General features: G+C 34.0%; 1 protein-coding gene across 13 annotated transcripts in view; it reads right to left on the reverse strand.

Annotated features, from left to right (window-relative positions):
- NBEA (neurobeachin) overlaps nt 1-23,646 on the reverse strand; it is a 629,692-nt gene that overhangs the window by 205,040 nt on the left and 401,006 nt on the right. For all 13 annotated transcript variants that reach the window (XM_039873014.1, XM_039873019.1, XM_039873011.1 and 10 more), the window contains one exon: nt 7,087-7,211. In XM_039873014.1, the coding sequence (XP_039728948.1) occupies nt 7,087-7,211 (125 nt within the window). The remainder of the gene's footprint in view (nt 1-7,086; nt 7,212-23,646) is intronic.

A 23,646-nucleotide genomic window follows, 5' to 3' on the forward strand; every position in this document is an offset into this window, starting at 1 on the left:
GAAAAGAAGGAAGGGAGGAAGGAAAGATGGAAGGAAGGAAGAAAGGGAGGGAGGGAGGGAAACAAAAAAGAGAACAAAGGAAAGACAACTTGCATCATGCGTCCAGAGGGCCAGCTGGCAGATGAGTAACAGAATGGAAGAAAGTAAGTTTTGGCAGCTCAGTGGAATGAAGGAAAATATGAATACAACTTGAATGAGGGCTGTGAGGCGGGGCAGACTTCCTCCAGCGGTGGGTGGCCTCGACCTGGGAAATGATACCTGCATTTTCTATTTAAGGTCTGTCACAACATTCGGTGTGAAAAATTTACTTTAAAACTCTGGGAAATGGGGGTAGGAGGTGTTTTGTATAGGTAAGCAACTGGCTCAGATGTGGAGGGAAGAGGTAATTAACAAAATTTTTTCTTTAATTATAAAAAAATAGAATAGCAAAAAGATGGTGATGATATAGGTTACTTAAAGCACTTTAAAAACACCAAAACCATTTAAAAATACATTTTTATAAATGACACAGAACGCACACCCTAAGTTCATCTGTATTGATATATTTTTATAGATGATAGGCTGGCTATAAATAAGCCAAAATTTAGCAGGTCAACTTTAGAGTCGGAAATGTTCAATAATGTTCTTGCAATTAAGAAAATTCCAAATTTATCTACAGCAACACACTGTATAGTACGAGAATAACATTTAGACTGAGTTTTTGTTCTACGCAGCATTTTATTAATTAGCATGTCACTTAATTTCTGTGGTCTGTCATTTTCCCAAATAAAAATCCTCTAATAGCTCTACTCACAAATTCCTTTACAATGTGACTCCAAACAGCCTGTTCAGCCCCATCTCCACACGATCTCCTCACACCATCTTCTGCTCCATCGCCCTTACACTGTGCTTTGCGGTCCCTTTCTCCACATTGCTTGGGAAGATCTCCATTCATCCTTTCAAGTCTAGCTAGAACCTATTTCTTCAGTTAGGCGGCCCCCTTCACTGAGCTCACACAGCATTTTTAATACACCTTGATGAATATATTTATCATATTCTAGTAATTATTTATAAATGCAATAGTGTGTACAGGTTATGAAAAATTAGTCTAAAAGAATATAAGCAAGATTTTGAACAGTCCCATGCCACTCAGCAATAAATCCATTAATATTTCTTTGTCAGTGCCTTATCTTTAACAGTGAAAATAAAACACAGACATAAAATACATATATCAGAATTTAAAAATACTGTACTGATGTATTCCATAGACATCCTGTACTTCGATGCTGCTACCGAAAAAGATGGACTGTGGGTAAAATACTGTATGTAAATCTTGAAAATAACCAATTATCAATTAAATAGAAAACAGTAACTAAGTACATAAAATTATATTAATGTTGGTGCTCTAAATATAAATAAAAGATAAGATACCTGCCTTCACAGGGTTTCTTTTATCTCAAAATATGAAACATCTGAAACCAAAATATATCCTGAAATCGTTACAGAGTGACCTGCTATCAAGTGTCAAATATTGAGGACATTCAAAGGAGTAAGTCAGGCCCTTTTAAGCTTTTGTGTCTTGGTGATTTCCGTTATTACCTCTGCCCTTCCCTGCTCATCTGGTAAATTCCTAATCTCACAGGACAGGTCCTTCGTCACTGCTTCCATGAGTAGGCTTGGAGCTGGTCACTCTCCGCCTCTGCTCCTTTACAAACAACTTCCTTTCTCTATGACAACCACTTCTTCCCTTCCGCTAGACCAGGACTTTTTAAGCTTGGAACTCCTGGCGCTCTGGGCTGGTGCACAGCTGCTGTCATGGTTCAGGGGGAGCTGTGCTGCATTCACGGTCCCTAACCGTCAGATGCCAGCGCCACAGCCCAGCCTCCACCCCCCACCCACCCCTCAGCAGCAGGCACTGAACTACGTGCTGCTGGAGGGCAGAGGCTGTGCCTCAGTCTCCGAATCCAGCGTCTAGCACATGCGTGACACGTCAGACATAATTAATAAATGCTTTTAGATTAATAACGTTACTTGACCCTTCTGAATCTGTTCAAAGCCTGTAATCTGAAGCTTCAATATAAAAACAAGAGAGCTGTTAGAACCTTTGTTGATATGAAAATGGTATAGAAAACTGGTAAAAGGAATTTTATAAGCATTTTTATAACAGCATTTATATAATCTGTTTCAATTATTTTAAGAGATTATAAAAGCCATAGGGTGAAGATCAGGCCATGATATTAAAATACGACACTGGCATCAAACCTGGTTATCTTTCTCTCCCTCTCTTTTTAAAAATTTATACTATTTCAACAAATTATTTTAAGCATAATCAGATCATCTATTTCATTCTAGATATGGAGAGTCAATTAATAATATAACAACTAAAATAAATGTGTCAATGAACAATAATAAGACATTTGCTAAGGTCTCTAACATAATACAAACAATAGATTATTGGGTAAAGAAAATCAGATCATCTTTCTCAAACTGTAAACTCTTAAAAACTAAAGTCAGAAAAAAATGAAGTCAGATTATTTGAAGCTCCTTTTTCAACAACTGTCTAGCTGCACTCGTTTCTTTTATTCTCAGAGCTTTTCTTATTTCATGATCACTTTAAGTAGCACATTATGGTAGCCATGCATACACCATCAAAACTAATTTAATTCCAGATTCATTACAGAGCTGCTTTTTATTCATCAAGGTCAAATCTTAGCGGCTTCACAAGCTTAGATAAATCAGGTGTTAAGCAGACACATCTCTGAGGAACCGAAGGATGTTCTCATTTGCAGTTCTCAGCATATCTTATTATTTATTGCCAAAGCAATGACTGATTAACTTTGTCATCTTTGCTCCACGTTTTCCCCTCCAGCAGAAGCAACCTGCCCTCTTCTGTGATGCTGGATCAGACCTATTTAAGATGATGTCTTTGATCACAGACATGGGGCACTTGTGCTCCTAGGCTTTGATGAAACATTGTTCCACTGTAATTTCGTGGAAGGGAAACAAAGTCTTAAATGATAACTGACAGTCAACAAAGGCAAGTGAACTTATTAAGATTTTGTACTATTCCTTGACAGCACAATCTTCAAGCACTGGGAAAGCTCGGAAGTTGACTAGCATAGGTTTTACTTAAACACAATCAATATACAAAACCCTCCTTTCTCAGTCATTTCCTTATTAGCTAATTTGCCCCGAAAAATGAAACCCTGTAGGTCAGAGGATGAATTTATGAGTTTTAAAATGTTTTCCTTCTATTCTTCCATTGCTATGTCTGTAAAATTCCTGGTAATCAATTAAATTTGCACTTGTATGAGATTTTACTATTAGAAAACATCTAAATAACATATTGAATACATGCAACATTAGAACATTAAACACTAGGAAAAAAATTACATGCCTCTAGGTTTTTATTAATCACATTCCAACACCGGAGGCTGAAAGTATATCAAATCTTTTGCGCATGACAACCTCATAAATTATTCAACTCATTAGTATTACTAAGAAGCATGAAAAACTGCATCAGTGTTAAGGATGTTTTCCACCCGAAAAAGGTCAACCAAAAGTTTTAATAACGAAATTGAAAGAAAAGCTTTTCAAAGTAAACATGAAATAAAATTATGGTCCTTTATGTCTCCTTGAAAATATATCCAATCCTGATAATTTGCTCATTTAAAAGAGAGCATTGCTAAGATATTTGTTTTGTGGTTCCAAATAAATTGCCCAAAGAGACTGTCAAGAAATCCAAATTATGGCTAATTATATCTGCCTATCACATTAAAGTTCAACGATAATTTAATCAAAAATGTTTGAATTTAGAGGAAAATCAAATGATTCGAAACATTTTTATTAAAGTATTGTCTGTTAATCCTTTTCACTTATATTACATTAATACAGGCTCACATTGGAGAAACATATTGCACTACAGGAACAGATAGATCGGACCAGTGTTCCAATAGCAGGGATTGCATTGATGGCCATGTAAAGATTCCCTATTTAAGTAATTTAATGTTATTCCCTTAGCTTGTACAACTTGTTTAAAATCTGAAAACTCTGATCACTGATTCAAATACTTCTAGCCATACTTAAAGATCCATTCATAAATATTCTTTTGTTCCTAAAACAATCTTTTGCTACAATGTAGATGAACATAAAAAATATATATTTTTGACTACAAATTGCAGCAGAGTTTCTGTGCATTTAATGCTTCACTTTCAAGATAGAATTTATAGGGAAACTGAAATATTATAATTACTTAATACAGAGGAAGGAATAAATTGGATTTCAATTTGTTCTAGATGCTCTATGCAAACCAGAACGTTCATTCTTTTGTATGTTAGTCTCTACAATGCCAGACTTTAAGGTACTTAAACACATTTAAACATTTCATGGCAGACAGAGTGGCCAGATGATGGGCTGAGTATTTTTTTACTTTTATGTGAACGTTCTGGCAATACGTGAATACAAACGTTTTCTTTAAAATATACAAAATATGTTTTCGATTAAGTTTTTCAACATCTATTTTTATTGAATGAAGTACTTTATAATAATTACTGACACTTATTTCCTATTTGCTCTGAAGAAGCACTTTGTGCATAGATTAGAAGGCACATTCAGAATTTGGGAGAAGGTACCATCCTACATTTTTCTCCTGGCAGTTGGCAATTCCTCCTTCTATTTCTACGTACAGATCACTCCAGGGAACACTTTCCACTTACCCACTTCGCATACTCCATATTTTATTATTCCTTACTTTCTACTCATTTTCAAAAGTCCGAAGGTGTGAACTATGATAAAGGTTGAAGAGGTGTCCTCTGGACTTGTTTTTGGAGGTATAACTGGTTTTGTTCTCCATTGTCTTCCACAGCATGAGAATGACCACAGAACAACTCTGGGCTAAGGAGATTTCCCGGATATTTTATGGCATGCATGTGGTCTTTGTTATGAATAAAATAAGAACATATCCCTCAATGAACCCAACGCTCAAGAGAGATAATAGGTTCTGATATGCTGATGATCCAGTATTTAAAATTTATAAACCGCTACGCATTTTAAAATACACTTCGGCTATACACAGAGGATGTTTAGTATCACCTACATCTTTTATCTTTTCAAAAATAGAGTATTATATTTTAGTTTAGGTTCATTAACAATAGTTACTATAATGCTAAAATATAATTATCAGTATTAAAAAGTTTTTAAAATTTGTTTCTGATAGGCTTTGATGCTGGTTTATTGATAGAGATATTTTGCAAATTAAACACACAAAGTAAAATATCCAGTTTTATAGAGAATCAAATTAAATATTTTTCTAACAGACTCCTTTTTGAAAGCAACTTGTAGAATGCTGAATGGAATAGTATAATGTGGACCCTTTCTAATTAAAGCTTTGGCAACTTGGTATCAGTAAAATCACACCCTAGCATAACTTTTGTCACGAATTGTCTCTACATGTAATTTCTAACTTCAAATGAGATGAATTCGACATAAACTGGAGAAAAATTCTAAATAGTTGGGTATACGAAATAAAGTTTTAATGATTTTAAGTTCATATTATAAAGTATGCCACTTTAAATAGATAATTCTAAGAATCTCTATAGAGCATAAAGATAATACTTCATTTTAAGTTCATGCTAAATCCTGAGGTGCTAAAATCTTTAGGTGATCTTTTGAGTTCATTTAACAAATTCTCTATAGCACAGGTAAATTATAATTTTTTTCTAGCATATTACTTCCTGTACTTTCTTTTACTATATAAAGTTACTGTCTTAGATATAATAGTTTTATATGAAATCCGCATGTATTTACTTTTTAAAATTTCTTTTTACTTTTCAATTACAGTTGATAGTCAATGTTATTATTCAATATTATTTTACATTAGTTTCAGGTGTACGGCATTTATACATTTAGACATTTATGTAATTTATGAAATGATCCCCTGATAAGTCTAGTACCCACCTGACACTACGCATAGTTATTTATTTAATTATATTTTGAGCCTTACTAAGTTATATCAATTCACATACTATTTGCGCAACAAATTTTAAAAGCTTTGCACATTTTCTTTTTATTAGAATTAAATATTTTCTCTGAATGGTATTATTATATTATAAATGAGGGTAAATTTTAAAACAGACGGTTCACCGATGACTCTCAAAGGAATGAAAATTAACATAAAAATACACGTAATTGTAAGAACAAAAGTAGTTAATAACAAAAAACATATGGAGAGTATCCATTAATGGTTCTTTTCCCCGTGTATATGGTTTATCAAATTCTGATAGGATCTAACTTATTAGAGCATTTAAAAATGGATGATAGACAAAATACTTCTATGCATACTCCCCGGTGGATAGCAATCTAAAGTGGCAGCATTTTTATCAAATTACAAAAAAACTTTGATATTTACAATTTTTTATACATTTTATAAAGGACAATTTAGGGTACGTTCTACTGTGGTGTGGTAGTTGAGAATACCTTTAATGTGGGGTGGTTTTTTTCAGACTTTATTTACAACTCACTGCAGGATCGGGGCTTAAATAAGCATCTTTTTTTTTTTAGACATAATAGAGGATAATAGAAGAGAATAGTATTAAAATAGATAATGTCATGTAATGAGATTATTAATAAGATATTTGTTTCAGTTAAATACACAAGTATGTACATGTATATATACACACAGCATATACATGTGTGTACACACAGAAATTATAGATAAAAATAGATGAGTCTGAGTACCTGATTACCAACAGTATATATTTTTTTACCTTGGGTCTTGGTCACCAAACTTCAAAAGACACTGAAAAAGAAACTGATTTTACTCCTGTTTTAGGCTGTATGAGAAGGATGTTGGGTAATAATCAACTATGTAGATAGAGTCTTTTGATCTCTTAAAAAAAGCTGAAAGATCTAAAATACATCAAGTGGGGGAAATATTGGGTTGATTTAAGTGTAACCTAAATGATGCTGAAGGATAAAGCAGAACATAATATTTTTGACTTAGGATATGGAGAATTTTAAAGGCTAGTGAAAAAAATAAATTATCGAACAATGAAGAGTTAGTTACCTTACATCCAAAAGTATTTTTGCGTAAGAGGCATTGGTACTAACCATACTCTATTGCAGCTTTGAGCAATGCTTCAGCATGAGTGGAGCCAAATGCATTACGAACAAATCGTCTCCTTCGACGAAGATCGTCTTCCCAGTAATCCAAACGCCAGAAGTCATGCAATTGGCTAAGAGTAAGAAAATAAAGAAATGGCGATCACTACTACTAACAATGTATAAGTGGAAATACATTTTTAAAATAAAATTAAATATGTCTTTGATCTCATTGGAAAATTAAGATACTTTATGAGATATTTATATTTTACAATTGTGTTTGTAAACATGTTTACAAATGAACAAAACTTGAAACAGTAACATTCTCCGATTTTAGGCATGCTAATGCTCAGCTCTTTCTTTATAATGTTCTTCCTTCTACTAAAAAAAACATTAATCATGGGGAGTTCAGTAACAAATGCAGCATCAAATTACAAGTATTAATGGCACAGTTTACATTGTTTTACACTGTTTTTAACAAGGCTTGTAAATCACAGGGTAGAACTCACTACAAATAGTTTGCAATTTAATGACCGTGGTTTCTTAGTAGACTGAATTAAGAACTATAAAATATTGCCCACTTGGATTTGGTGGAACAATGATTAAAATAATGTGCTGAAATATTCATCGAAATAATTCCCTGCTGCCCACAGCAACCTGAGAAAAGTGCAATTTTATCCATTATTAATAATACTGAATTAGAGCTGCAAAAAATTCCAGTATGTGGTAATTGTCTTGGTAAATTATTATTCTAATGATAACAGAGTCTTTGGATGATTTTATAGCTTTCAGCTAATATAAACCATTAACAATCATGGCCATCATTGGGTAACATTGTCTAAACCGTGTTACACGCTAAACCAATATTAAAAATCCATGAGATATGGCAGAAACTACTGAAGTATGTTCACTGCATATCAATGGAACATTTCATGATATCATTTTTTTCAATTTAATTTCAATAAACATTAGTGATAAATGCCACGGCTTGAGAAGTCTGTTTTCTCTACATAGTAGTTAGAGTAATATGCTCAAAAGATAATATTCTAATTTTCCACTATTTTAAAAACATATAAAATGTTTTCATAGAAGATTTGATTTCATTTTTTATTTTGATATTTTATCGCAGGAAAACATTATGTTTGAGTCAGGAAGTAATGTATATGTTTTGCTCATCATTATATCTCTGGCGCAATGTCTGGCACAAATTATGTTTTTAATAAATATTCAATGACTTAATTAAAACACTTTTTTCACTTTGATAATCTACAGATATGTATAGTCATGGAGACCAGTGATTTACTTTTGAAAACGTTTCAGGGTTTATGGCCATATAATTTTGTTTTCGATAAATTGTAAAGGAACATAATGTAAGGCATATATAAAGAACATTAAGATTATAAGCATCTGAAGTATACTTTACTATAATTGTTTTTCTAAACATAATAATCATAATCACTCAATTTTTGTCAAAATAATGAGTACCTGATGAACAATTGTTATATGTAGTGTAACTCTATTGTTAATTTAAAATAGGATGATTTCTATTTCTACAAATATAGACTAATCCTAGTGGTTTAAGGAAGACCATGCTAAAATCGTGCTGTAAAGATTTTTCTTTAAGTGTATGTTAAAATTAAGTAACTGAATTCACCAAGAGAGACCAGAGATCTAAAGGTTTCTAAAATTTCTCACCATAGACATTTTTCTCTATACCTCACATTAAATACAACTGAAAAAATTCAGCATTATACATAAAACAAAGATGACAAAGCTGGAAGGCGGAGACTGGAAGGCTGACTGGTTTAGGACCTTGGGACCTATGGGGCAACGCAGTGGTGAGTCCCCTGTGTTACCTCTTGGTCACATACATCCTAGGCTTGGAGGCAAAGAGACCAGCGACCACATTGGCCAGTGGGTGCAGACCAAGGGAAAAAGAAGAAGCCCCCGACAAAAGCTTCTTTCTCTAACCTAAGGACCAGGAAAGAGGCAACCTAAGAAGGCAGGAAATTTTTAGTCAACATCTTCTGTACTCTTGCCAAACACCACGAGAAACCGTGACCCGACCTACCCACACCAGCAAAGGATGAGGGAGGGGCCAAGATGCAGAGCCTCATGAAGGTGTAAATAAGGTCACCTGACAGCCGAGAAGACCAAATAGGGAGCCAGGGCTCTCACTTCTGATGGCTGGTAGCAAGGTGCCCACCCTCAAAAAGCCAGTGGAGACCAGGTGGAGATCCCGGACTTCCATCCCCACGGATCGGCAACCAGGCACCCTTCCCTCTCCCCACCGGCGTGTTGTCAGGGAGACAGAGAGAGTCAACTTCTACTATTGATCGACAGCAATGAGCGGCCACCCCTGCCAGCAGACAACAATGAGGAGCTGAAACTCCCGCCCTGCCAATCAGTAATGAGGGGCCACCCACCCCTGGGTGTCAATGGAGGGGAACCGGGAAGCCTGGCTTTCTACTTCCACCTGGCGATGAAGAGGGAGGACTCCCCACTTCTGATGCAGCAGTGCCAGAGAGAGCCAACTAAGACTTCAGGCTTAAATGAAATACAAAAAATCTCAGAAAATGACAACAACAACAAAAATGTCCAGGTTTCAATCTCAAATTGCTAACACCAAGAATCTGGAAGACCCCAAATAGAATATAAAAAGATCACCAACAGATGCCAATGCTAAGATGGCAGGAACGCCTGACTATTCCACAAGGATGTCAAGCTGCCGTGATAAGAAATGCTTCAATGAACGTTATGAACATGCTTGAAACAAACGGAGTAGAAATCTCGCAGTAAACAAAAAGTCTTAGCCATAAAACAACCAAAACAAAACCCCCAAACCAAAACAGAAGATACAAAGATGTGCCAAATGGAAATGTTACAACTGACACAGATGATAACCAAAATAGAAAGCTCAGTGGATGGGCTCAACAGCAAAATGGTGGCTACAGAAAAAGAGTGAGTTAACTGGGAGACAGAACAATAGAAAATGACAAAATCTGAACAATAGAGAAAAATAGACTAAAAAAAATTAAACAGAGCCTCGCAGCTAAAAGCAAATTATAATATCTAACATTTAGGTCACTGAAGTTTTGGAAGGAGATGGGGAGGAGAGCAGGGCTGAAATAGCACCTGAAGAAATGGCTGAATACTTCCCAAATTTGTCAAAACAAACAAACAAACAAACAAAAAACCCAAAAAAAACAAAACCCAAAAATGTACAGATTTAAGTAGCTGACTGAACTCCAAACATAAACACAAAGAAATGCATGCCAAGACACGTCATAATTAAACTTCTGAAAACTAAGGACAAAGAAAAACTTTAAAAAGCAGCCAGAGTAAAAACATCTCACTTACAGAGGTAAAACAATGAAAATGGCAGTTCACATTCAAAGCCATGCTGGCCAGAGGAAGCAGCAAAATATGTGTCATGTGCTGAAAGCAAAGAACTGCCAACCCAGAACCCTACGACCAGTGGAAATATCCTTCAGAAATGAAGGAGAAATGAAGAACCTCTCAGATAAGGGAAAAGAAAATATATGTTCATCAGAGCTAGTATCAAGAATGGCTCAAAGCGGTCCTATAAACTTAAAAGAAGCCATAAAAGAAGGAGCATTGGAACATCAGGAAGGAAGAAAGGACACGGTAAGCAGAACATGAGTAAATGTAGTTAGCTTTCCTTTTCCTTTTGAGTTTTCTTTATTCTACTGTTGAAGCAGAAAGTATAACAGCGTCTGATACGATTCCCTGTGTGCATAGAGGAAATATTTAAGACAAATATAAATGGGGGAGGCTAAAGGGATGTAAAGAAAGTAAATTTTCTATACTTTTCTTGGGCTGATAAAATGAGACCGTCTCTAGACTGTGAATATAATAAAGTATGTAAATACAATGTAATAATTAGAGCAACCATTAAAAAAGCTATACAAAGAGGTATACTAAAACATAGCTAACAAACTATCAGAAAGAGAAACTAAGAAAACAGTCCCATTTACAACTGCATCAAAAAGACTGGTAACTCCAGTTTCTGAAAGTTTGTGTTACATCTCCTTGTTTTTATGAAAGACCTGCACTAGTAAGATAAGAGCTTTTTTCATAAAAGCAAAAATCTTCTTTGGATTCCTTTCAGTTAGTAAAAATACGTACTAATGTATGTCCTTTGTAAAACAAGTGACAGAAGTCTATCTTTTGGAAAGCAAGAGATACGCTTTGCTTTACACCGTTCTGGCTTAGGAAAGGCTTCATAGAAATACTCTACTTTCAGATAGAGGGGTTCTAAGGTATATTCTTAATATACCTAAGAATAAATTTAATCAAAGAGGTGAATGACCTATACAATGAAAACTATAAGACAATAATGAAAGAAACTGAATACAAAAATTAATGGAAAAATATTCCATGCTCATGAATTGAAATAATTGATATTATTAAAATGTCCACACTACCCCAAACAATCTACAGATTCAATGCAATCTCTATCACAATTCCAGTGGCATTTTTGCAGAAATAGAACAAATAATTCTAACATATGATGGAACCACAAAAGACTTAAATATCCAAAGCCACTGAGAAAGAACAAAGCTGAAAGCATCACATTTTCTAATTCTAAACTATATCACAAGGCTATAGAAATCAAAACAGTATAGTATTGGCATAAAAGCAGACACAAAGGTCAATAGTACAGAAAAAGAGCCAAGAAATAAACCCACACATATATCGTCAATTAAGTTATGACAAAGGAGTCAAGAATATACAGTGAAGAAAGGACATTAAATCAGAATTAAATGTTAATTTAATTAACTGTTAATAATGGTGTTGGAAAAACTGGACAGCCATTTCACAAGAATAAAACTGGACCGCCATCTTTTACCATATACAAAAACAAACTAAAAATGGATCAAAGACTTAAACATAAGACCTGAAACAATAAAACTCCTACAAGAAAATGTAAGTGGTAATAAGCTCCTTAATGTTGGTCTTATAATCATATTTTGGATTTAACACCAAAAACATAGGCAACAAAAGCAAAAATAAACAAGTGGGACTACATCAAACTAAAAAGATTCTGCACAGAAAAGGAAGCCATCAACAAAATGAACAGGCAACCAACTAAATGGAAGAGAATATTTACAAATTATATATCTGATAAAAAGCTAACATCCAAAATATATTTAAAAAACTCATACAACTCAATAGCAAAACAAACAATTCCATAGCAAAACAAAAAAATGAACAGAGTATCTGAATAGAACATACAGATGGCCAAAAAGTACATGAAAGGTGCTCAATATTATTAATATCAGAGAAATTCAAGTCAAAATCACGAGATATCACCTCACACCAATTATAATAGTTATTATCAAAAAGACAAATAATAAGTGTTGGTGAGGATGTGGAGAAAAAGGAACACTTGTGCACTGTTGGTGGGAATGTAAATTGGTAAACCATCTATGGAAAATAGTATGGAGGTTCCTCAAAAAATTAAAAATAGAGCTACCATATAATCCAGCTATTACACTTCTGGGTATTTATCTGAAAACAAAACAAAACAAAACAAAAGAAAACAAAACACTAACTCAAAAAAATATATGCACCTCTATGTTCAGCAGCATGATTTACAAGAAGCAAGCCTTGAAAGCAACCCAAGTGCTCATCAATGGATAAACTGATAAAGAAGATTTTATATATTACACACACACACACACACACACGTACATATATGTATATATAGTATCTAGCTATCTATCTATCATCTATCTACCACCTATCATCTATTTATCTGCACACACACACACATAAATGAAATATCATTCAACCACAAAAAGGAAGGGAATTTTGCCATTTATGACAACACAGATGGAACTCGAGGGCATTATGCTAAGCTAATAAGTCAGACGGAGAAAGATAAATACTGTATGATTTCATTACATGTGAAATCTAATACAAAACAAAACCCACCCCCTCAACCTAAAACAAACAAACAAAAAAAACAAAAAAAGAAAAAACAGAATTCATAGATACAGAGAACAGCTTGGGGGTGTAAGGTGGGCAAAATGGGTGAACGGGGTCAAAAAGTACAACTTCCAGTTATAAAATAAATAAATCACAGGGATGTAATGTATAGCTTGGTGAATATGGTTAGTTAGGCTGTATTATATATTTGAAAGTTGCTAAGAGAGGAAATCTTAAAAGTTCTCATTACGAGAAAATAATTTTTTTGTAACTATGTGGGGATGGATGTTAACTAGACTTATCGTGGTGATCATTTTGCAATATATAGAAATACCGAATTGTTCTACTGCACATCTGAAGCTAATATATGTCAATTATATATTAAAGAAATAAATCAAATCACTTACAAAAACTTTGTTTAACATTTAATTCTGATTTAAGATGAATAATTTTACTGATTATTTTTGACTCTTGAAAAGCAACTTACTAAAATAATGAATTTGCTAAAAATTTCTGTTGATATTATCTACTTTATTACTTTTTATTTTTTTCACTTTGTCAATGATTATTTACTGAACATTAGCTTCGTATACATTAGGAATAGAAATGGGCAGTATAGTAGACACTCTACCAGTTCTCATGAAATTTCTATTCTAATGGGGACGTTAGACATAAATAACATTAATAGATTAATTGGACAATCAAATATTGATTAAAATTTTAAGAGTTATGAAATAGCCAATGGACTGTAAACACTTGAGCTACAATCTAAAGCATGAAGAAAAACTGACTGGGGCATTCCCAGTAGAGAGGACAGTGTTTGCAAAGGCCCTGTGGCTCCACTTTATTATTTTTAAAATTTGTTTTAAGCAACAAATAGCCTCCTGATTTCCTCTAACACAGAAAATTGCAATTACCATTTGTGGTGAAGCCTGTAATACAGTTTCTTCTTTTTGTAACTGTCCCAGGAATTGTACTAAGTTATGTGTCTCCATTTAATTGTGTATCAGTAGTATATAGCCATTGTAGGTAGAAAAATGTGTCCAATTTATTTTTTCGAACTAGAAAAATGACTTAATTATAATTAAAACAATAAGTACTTCAATGTAAATACCAACGAAGTTTTACAAAAATATCACTTTAACTCCTGCTTTCTTTATAGAATACTCAAATAAACACATTATGATGTAAAACAAAACAAAATGGACAAAAAAAATCATGACGGCTAAATCAAAATGGAATTCTGAAAAATGTCCAACTAACCCATAGGAAGCAAAGAAAAAACAAAATGAAACAAAAAGTGAGATCAAACAGAAAAGAAAAATAATACCTCAGAATGCTTTCTATAAGAAATACATGTCAAATATAATATAGGCATGTTGAAAGTAAAACGATAAAATAATTCAAAAATTAATCAAAGGAAAGCAGGAGTTGCTATATTAATCTCAGATGAACATATACATTGGAGAAAATAAAATTACTAGCGACAAAGACAGACCTTATCTAATAACAGAAGGGTCAATCTATCAAGAAGATATCAATCTCAAATGTGTATACACTGAACAAGAGAGCTGTAAATTACGTCAAGCAAAATCTGAAAGAACTGAAAGAAGAAACAGACAAATACACAACTAGAGTGTGAGTGAGTGTGTGTGTAAAATCTCTTTTCAACCCCTGATAGGATACATAAAAAGAAAATAAGCAAGGATATAGAAGGACACAGCATCAACATTTGTAGAACACTATAGTCAACAATAGCAGAATACACAGTGTTTTCAAGTGCCTATGGAACATATACCAAGACAGATCATATCCTGGGCCACAATACAAATCTAAAAAATTTAAAAGAAGCGATATCATACAGTGCACTCTCCTATAAAAATGGAATAAAAATAAAAATAAAAATAGTAATAGAAAGACAACAGGAAAATCTCTAAATGCTTGGATATTAAAGCAACACATTTTTAAATTAGCCATAAGTCATAAAATAATTCTCAAAGGAAAACAAACAAAATACTGAACTGAAGGAGAAATACAATAAAAATATTAGAATCTGTGGCACACAGCTAAAACTGTACTAAGATATTTATAGTACTAAATGCATATATTAGAAAAGATGAAATATCTCAAATCAATAATCTAAATCCCACTTTAAGAATATAAAGAAAGAAGAGCATAGCAAGAATAAGAAAATAATAAAGATAAAAGTAGAAATCAATGAAATTAAACAGAAAAAAATAGAGAAAATCAATAAAAAAAAGAGCTGTTTCTTTGGAAAGGTCAATAAATCTGACAAAGAAAAAAGAGAAGACACAGATGACCAATGTTAGGAGTGAAACAGGGAGATCACTATAGACCCTGAAGACATCAAAAGCATCATGAGAAAATATAAATTTGACAGCTTAGACAAAATGGACTAATTCTTCACGAAGTATAAACTACCACAAGTCACTCAATATGAAACGGATAATATGAACAGCTCTATAACTATTAAGAAAATTTAAAATATTATTTAAAACTCCCAAAAAAGAATCTCCAGGTCCAGATGGTTTCACTGGAAAAGTCCATCAAACATTTAAAAAAGAATTAACCCCAATTATACGAGAGTTCTAGAAAACAGAAGAGGAGGAAGCATTAATTTCCTAATTAATTTTATAGCTAGGATCATACCAATAAAAACATTAAAGACAGTACAGAGAAAAAAAACTACAGACTAATATTCCTTATAAATACAGACACAAAAATTCTTAACAAAATATTTGCAAATAAAATATAAGAATATATAATAAAAATTATACATGATGACCAAGTGGAGTTTTTTCTAGGGATGGATGTCTGGTTAGATATTTGAAAATTAATAATACAATCTACCATATTAACAACTAGAGAAGAAAAACCATAAGATCATATTAATCAATAAAGATTTGACAAATTTCAAAAGCCATTCATGATGAAAAAAATCTTCAGGAAAAAAAAAAAAAGAATAAAGAGTGACTTCCTCAACCAAATAAAAGCATCTACAAAGCCCAGAGCTAAAATTATATGTAAAGGTGAAAATTTGGATACTTTCCTCTAAAACTGGGAACACGGCAAACATGTTTGCTCTTATCACTCTTTTTCAACAGAGTATTAGAATTTCTAAGCCAATGCAATGAGGCAAAAAAGTGAAATAAAAGGAATATAGATAGAAAATGGAGAAATAAAACTGTCCCTGTTTGCAGATGACATCATTGTCTATGTAGAAAATCACAAAAATCTATCCAAACATACAAATATCAATTGTGTTTCTATATGCTAGCTGGAAACTGAAATGAAAAAATCTAATTTAAAAGCACTGAAAAAACAGAAATATTTAGGTATAAATCTAAGAAGACATATACAAAACTTGTGTAATGAAAATTACACAGTACTAATGAAATTAAATAATATCTAAATAAAATGGGGAGGCATACCATGTTCATGGATTAAAAGACATAATATAATAAAGATATCAATTCTCCCCAAATAAATACAGGTTTAATATAATTCCTATCAAAATTCCAGCTAGAGTTTAAGTAAATACAAACAAAATTATTATCAAATTTATAAAATGGAAGGAAAAAAGCAGGAAGAATCAGTCTACCTGATTGTAAAACTTATCATATAGTCACGACAAGCAAGAATGTGTGATAAGGCCAAAAGATAGATTCATAGATTAATGAAAGAGAATAGAGAACCAAGAGAAATGGGCCCAAATATGCTTAACTGATTTTGACAAAGGTGGAAAACCAATGCAATGGAAGAAGGGATAGCTTTTTAATGAATTGTGCTGGAACAACTGAACATCTATAGGCAATAAAGTAAACCTTGACTTAAATCTCACACCTTATACAAAAGTTGACTCAAATAAAAAACAGAATTCTAAAAGTATATAAATTTTAGGAAAAAAAAGAGAATCTTTGGGATAGGGGTAGGTAAAGAGTTCTTAGACTTGACGCCATAAGCACAAACCATTGAAATAAAAATTGATAACTGAACTTCAGAGAAATTAAAAAATACTTGCTTTAAAAAACAAAAACAAAAACATGTCAACAAGATGAAAAGAATGGATGAAAATATCTGCACACCAGATACCTAGCATATATGAAGAATTCTCAAACCCAACAATTAAAAGCAAACTGTACAATTAGAAGATGGGCCAAAGACATGAAGATACGTTTCACTAAAGAAGATATAAAGATGTCAAATACACACAAGAAAAGATGTTCAACATTATTAGCCATTAGGGATAGGCAAATTTAAATCACAATGAGATATCACTATGCTTCTATCAGAATTGCTCAAATAAAAGATAGTGACAACATCAAATGAAATGCTGTCAAGGATGTGGAGAAACTGGATAAGTCCTTCAGTGCTGGTGGAATATAAAATAGTACAGTCACTCTGGAAAACAATTTGGTAGTTTCTTAAAAACCTACATATGTAACTATTTGACCCAGTAATTGTACTCATGGAATTTTATCCTAGAAAAACTAAACCTCTGCTCACACAAAAACATGTACAGAAATGTTTATAGCAGCTTTATTTGTTATACCCCCAAACTGGAAACAAACCAGCTGTCCCACAGTTAGTAGGTAAATGGTTAAATAAAGGTATATTCACACCTTTTGGAATACTGTTCAACAAGAAAATGGAGTGAACAATGAAATACTCAACCACTTAGATGGGTCTCTGCAGAATTATGCTGAGTGAAGAAAACCAATCCACACAGGTTACATGTGATTCCACTTACGTAACACTCTTGAAATGACAAAAGTATAGAAATGAAGAACAGATTAGTGTTTGCCAGGGGTGGAGGAAAAGGTGAAGTCAGAGGGGGCAGGTGTTGCTACACAAGAGCAACACGAGGGACACTTGTGATAATGAAAGTGCTTTGCATCTCTACACTATCAATATCCTATTATAATACTGTACTATGGTTTTGTAAATGTTACCATGGGTGGAAGCTGGATAAAAGGCACATGGGATCTGTCTTATTTCTTAAACTGCATGTGAATCTACCATTATCTCAAAATAATGTTCAACTTAAAAAATGTCCTCACTCATATCGAGACTTCAATATATATGTAAATTTTCCTATACTCGCACATATAATGAAGTTATACAAATTAATTTTTTTATTTCCAAATTCAGCACCCTATGCTTCTGTGATATTCATTTTCTTTTAATGATAATAAATAAACTTTTCCTTCACTATCTCTGATTCCCCGGACAACTCTGTGTCAGAAATAACCTTGGATCCTTATTCTGAGTTAATCCCAATCTTAATTTGGGTTATCAGAAAATACTCAGCCAACCAGTAATATTTATGGACACCTATGATAGCGCACACTGCCTCTGAGACAACTGAGGTCAAAGACGTATTGGGAGAGAAAAATGATAAGGAATGCTTCACTTCTCTGTTTTTTTTGGGGGGGGTAGGGAGAATGCACAGGAGAGCTGTTGTCCAGTTTTGACTGCCAACTTATTCCCTGTGCTGGCGAGACATATAAATACCTAACAGCTATTAACCAAGTTCCATGAATAAATGACAGAGTAAACGATACATCTCATTGGAAGTCATTCGTTCCTCTAGTATCGCAAACAATAGTTTAAATTGTGTTTTGGCAAAATTGGATTCTGTCATGTCTACTTTAAAAGAAAAAAAAAATTACTATTGTTAAAATCTACCAATCACTAATGTTAAAATCTACCAATCCTCTTTATTTCAAATGTCTTTTCTGTATTTTGTTCTATTTTAAATTGTTTCTCCTTTACCTTTTTAGATTGAAAAATGTCCTGATATAAGTTAAACAAGTAAATAGTATACTTCTTGGTTCATAATACAAAATTAAACTTAAGAACAAATAACAAAGAAAACTCATTCATCTGTAGTTTCTAAAATCCAAAATCCATCCTCTCCTTCTTTTTAGGGGGAATAGGATTTGGGAATATTTGGATATTTGCTCTTCTGGTATTTTTCCCATTACCTAGGTGTGAATTATCTTAGGTTGCCGAGAGTCAGTCTTTGATCATATTGGAGGTTTTCAATATTTGAACAATCACAAACTCTCTAAAAACCTTCTGTTCCTTCTGAACCATGCTTGTTTTAGTGTTTTTAGTTTAAAGATAGTGGGACTGAGTGTAAATGAATTAACAATAGGCAGTAAAAGTTGTGCTTTCTTTGGATCACCTAAGATTATTGTTAGTCCTCAAGCAACAAGCCAATCCCGTGGGTACCATTTACCCAAACTGAACTCTGAACTTACAAGCTGTGACAGCTGTACTTTCCTCGTTGCCCTCCTTTCAAATCCATTAGTGTGGCAGGAAGTGGTTTTCTAGTCTTTTCGGCCACTCTTTCCCTTTTTCTTTCCCTTCTCAAACCCTAGTAGAAAGGGAGGCTTTTCTTCCTTACCTCCCTCCCTCCCCCCGCCTCTCTTCCTCTTTCTCTTCCTTTCTCTTTTAGTATAATTACTTCCTGAGAGAAAGTCAGTCAATGCTAGTAAGAAAAATACTGGTTTGTTTTATAGATGCTTCATCCTGATGAGTCTGAAAACCCTAACTAATGAGGTCCCTAGAAATGTAGAGATTATACTGATCCAAGAAAATTCCAGGAGAGGCCAGTATAAGCATCTCTGTGGCCCTGACCTTGTATAATCTAAGAGCAGCCATGTTCCTGGAGGGTGGGGAAGACAGAGGGTAGGAGAGAGAGAGGACAAAGGCTAGGACAGATGGGCCTAGAGGAAGTTCATAAGAGCTTGATTATTGGGGCTAACAGAGTACTTTGTAGTATAAGTAAAGCAACATTCTGCACCCACTGTAGGCTCCTGGATGAAGACAGGGAGCCTGCCTTTCCTCTGGCAAATGGATGTGCCCTTCACCACTGTGGCACGTGATGGAGGAGCTATACTAGTTTTGCAGACTATACTTTAGCTTACTCTAGATTTTGATTTTTCTGACATCAATCTCATTGTTTGCATTGCTCCTTTGCACTTATGTGCTCCTGCTCCTTCTCTCATTATTTGGTTATGTCTGTCTCTCATAATGGTTTCTTTTTTGATGATATTATTTTTCTGTTGTATTTTCACAATTATGGTTTTAAAACCTCTCATAAATACTGCAAGTTATTTCTTTGTTGAATTTCTGGTCATGTGACCAGAAATTATACTTTTTCCTGAAATTTTTGAAATCTGCTTTTCTACATGACATATCTAGCATTCCCATTATTAAAGAGAGATGTGTGGTATTTAATGATAACTAATCCACGGAGGAGTTTTATGGGCCCATGAAGCTCCTGAAATGGTATGTAAAATTTTATGGGGTATATACATATATTTTTTTTGGGGGGGACGAGAGCCACTGTTTTAATAAAATTTTTCTCAAAACAGTTTCTGATCCAAAAAAGTTTAAAAGTATTGGTAGAGAGTATATACATAATTCTCTCATGTCCCCATTTTTCTAATGGATTTTACTATTTATCAGCAAGTTACGAATCATTAGAGGTTCTTCTGTTGGCAGGATGATATGTCTACAGAAGGTTTATGTTCCAACGCCGTTATATTTGGTAACTGTGCCAGGTTACCAATCTAGAAAGTCATTATTCTGTTTTTAATTCAAATTCATTTCCTTCTCTCCTTCCTTCAATGTTCCCAGTCAAAAATATATTTACTGAGCACTTGTCCTGTGTTAGACAATGTTCTTGGCGCTGAAGACATATTCTAGCAATGCTATGACAGCATGCATTTCCTTTCCTTTCATCCTCACTCACGTGTTCTTCACTGTTTTGCCACTGAAACTCTTTAACTAAACTGTTCCTCTATCACATCTTCTATTTATTATTTCAGCATAAAATATACTTTGTCAGATTCTTCTGCAACCGATGAGGCACTCTGGGAAAAAACAATAATAGAGACTGCTCTAATACGTTTTTAAGAGTAACTATAGATATGATTGTTATTAATAATTTATAAGCACGATCAAAAAAATCTACTCTGTGATATGCCTATTTAGGTCAGTATATGTTGACTGCTCTGAGTTTCACCTAGTACCCTAAGTTATTTTTACAAGCACGTCTTTTCATGAAGGAGGGCTAACATAGATTTGTGGCACTTGGACAGCAGCCAGGTAAGCAAATAAGCAAAATACAGGGCTCTCGTCTTCACGGCTGTACAGGTAGACATGCTGCACTGATGTCTGCTTAGCTTTGCTAGTTTATAGCTGCTATAATTTCATGTAATACCTCTAACTGTGTCAACTAGGAGGGGTGAATGTGATAACATGTACATCTGTACGCATGTATGCACAGATCTATCATCTATCTATCTTTATAGCTTTGTTTTTTCCTTTTATGACTGAATTATAGAAATGTCGAGACCATATGTGTTTTGTTCATGAGTGTGGTTTTACAAGTACAGTGCATAATTGCTGGGAATGAGTAGGTAAACAGACAGTAATTAATGAAGGGAAGATTCCCAGTTGTATCGCGATAGTTACTGTTGATGTAATAGTGTTCATTAAATGGAATCTGGTGTTATTTTCACATACATAGGGTTCAGGAAATCCTAATTTTCTGTATGTAATTATTAATGTAATTATTAATTACATTTTAGGTTTATGAGAATGTGCTCAATTTTCTTAAAGGGGATCACCCCTTCCCCTCCCTGGAATGGATCACCTTCATAAGCTAGAGGAAAAACTGAATTTACTTGGTAAAGCACAACGGAACTGCTAAGTAGTTATTAGTTTTTTGGTAATAAAAACTATCCGATAGAACACAGAAATAAGTGAAAGGAAGAAATATTTTGCTACAGACAGACATAAGATACAGTGACAACTTATCTATTTAGCTAAAGAATTGGTGGTAATCACTGAGGTCAGGACATCTGTGCATGGCTTCTAATCCTATCAAGAGTTAACAAAAACACAGATACTAACTGACAGACTAATAGTTAAAAACTATTATGTTCTCCACCTCTGGACACATTGTAGGTTGTACTTCTCCATCTTTTTTGAAATTAGGCATGCCTACGTGACTTCTCTCAGCCAGTAAAACGTGAGCAGAAGTGAGTCATTTGCAGACAAAAGCTGTAAGAACCAATAAACAATTTGCCACATTCCCTTCCCTCTTTGTAGGAATCAAGAAAATATGCCTTGATATGGAGTCCCCAGCACTTTGCATCCCTGAGTAATTTCAATGAGCTGAGCTATAGACCTATGCTGGACATGGATAGGAGTGAGAAAGAAACTTTTCTTATACTGAATCTATGAGATTTGAAGGTTGTATGTCAATTATAGTATAACAGAACCTAAGAATTGAGTAAATTCCTAGAATAATAATATTTATACAAGGGCCAATATTAACTAAGAGCTTAGCGAGCGTGACACACGTACTTTCTAAGCATGTAGTAACTGGTTAATTCTTCATAAATTCTTTATGAGATAAATACTGTTATTAACCCATTTATAGATAAAGGAAGGGAGGCACAGAGTGGTCAAGCAATCCGACCACGATTGAACAACCAGTGAGTGGCGGAATAAGTATCCGTCCTCAGGTAGTCTGACTTCCGAGCTCATGCTACACTGCCTCTGTCTGCAAAGAAAGCAACCAAGAAAATGGACTATCTTGAGGATATTACATTGAAAGCACCACACGTTTCCTGCTTCTCTATAACCAGAACTAATTACTCTGAATGAAAAAAGCTATGATATGTAGAGTACTGTGTGTGTACTGTGTATGTTCATTCATTTTTTTTTTTACCAAATATTTACTTAACACCTACTATGAGCCAGGCCACAGGCTAAATGCTAGGTACGCATAGATGAATAAACAACATGATTCCTGCTTTGTGCAGCTCTGTTTATTTTATAATATGAATAAACAAATTAATTTCAAATTAATGTGCAGATAAAGCTGGCTGCATTTTAGAACTAAATTGCCTGAACCCTGAACCCACCTCCCTTTTCCCTGGGTGGGCTGCAATGTGCAGAGAGGCTACGAGTTGTTCACAAACTACTATTAATCGTTCCTCCACCATTTAGTCCTTCTTCTGGTGCGATGCTCACTGTGTGTTATTTTTTAACTCACCCTGGTGCCAGAGCCTCCAGAATCCGGTCCCTCTGTTCCCCTGGATCACCTGTGCCTTCCTTTCCTAGTATGTCTTAGGAGTATATAAACTGGTGGTCTGGGCGGATAAACAGCATGAAGATCCATGTTTGTCCTGCTGCTATCTCTGTAAGTTTCCTATTAATACACTTTAAAATGACAAGCTAGACTTTTCTGCATTGTTCTTTGGCCTTTCAGCTCCTTTGGCATTTGGGGGGTCCCTCTGCATACACAGCTGGTTCACAAAACAATTACATTTTTTATAAATGTTAAGGAAAGAAATGAGATACAGTAATAAAATGGCGGGACCCACTTACCGAATAGGTGAACATACAAGTATACAGATGTCAGTATGCCGATGACACATGATTACAAAACATGTTGATAAAACAAATTCTGTATTTATTGGCATTCTTAGGTCTTCTCCATAAAAAAGCCATCAGCCTTTTATTTAACATGTATTATGTCCTATTTAGTCAATACTTAGTGATTTT

This window comes from Pteropus medius, unplaced genomic scaffold (assembly GCF_902729225.1).
Source record: "Pteropus medius unplaced genomic scaffold, Ma_sr-lr_union100, whole genome shotgun sequence".
Taxonomy (NCBI): Eukaryota; Metazoa; Chordata; class Mammalia; order Chiroptera; family Pteropodidae; genus Pteropus; species Pteropus medius.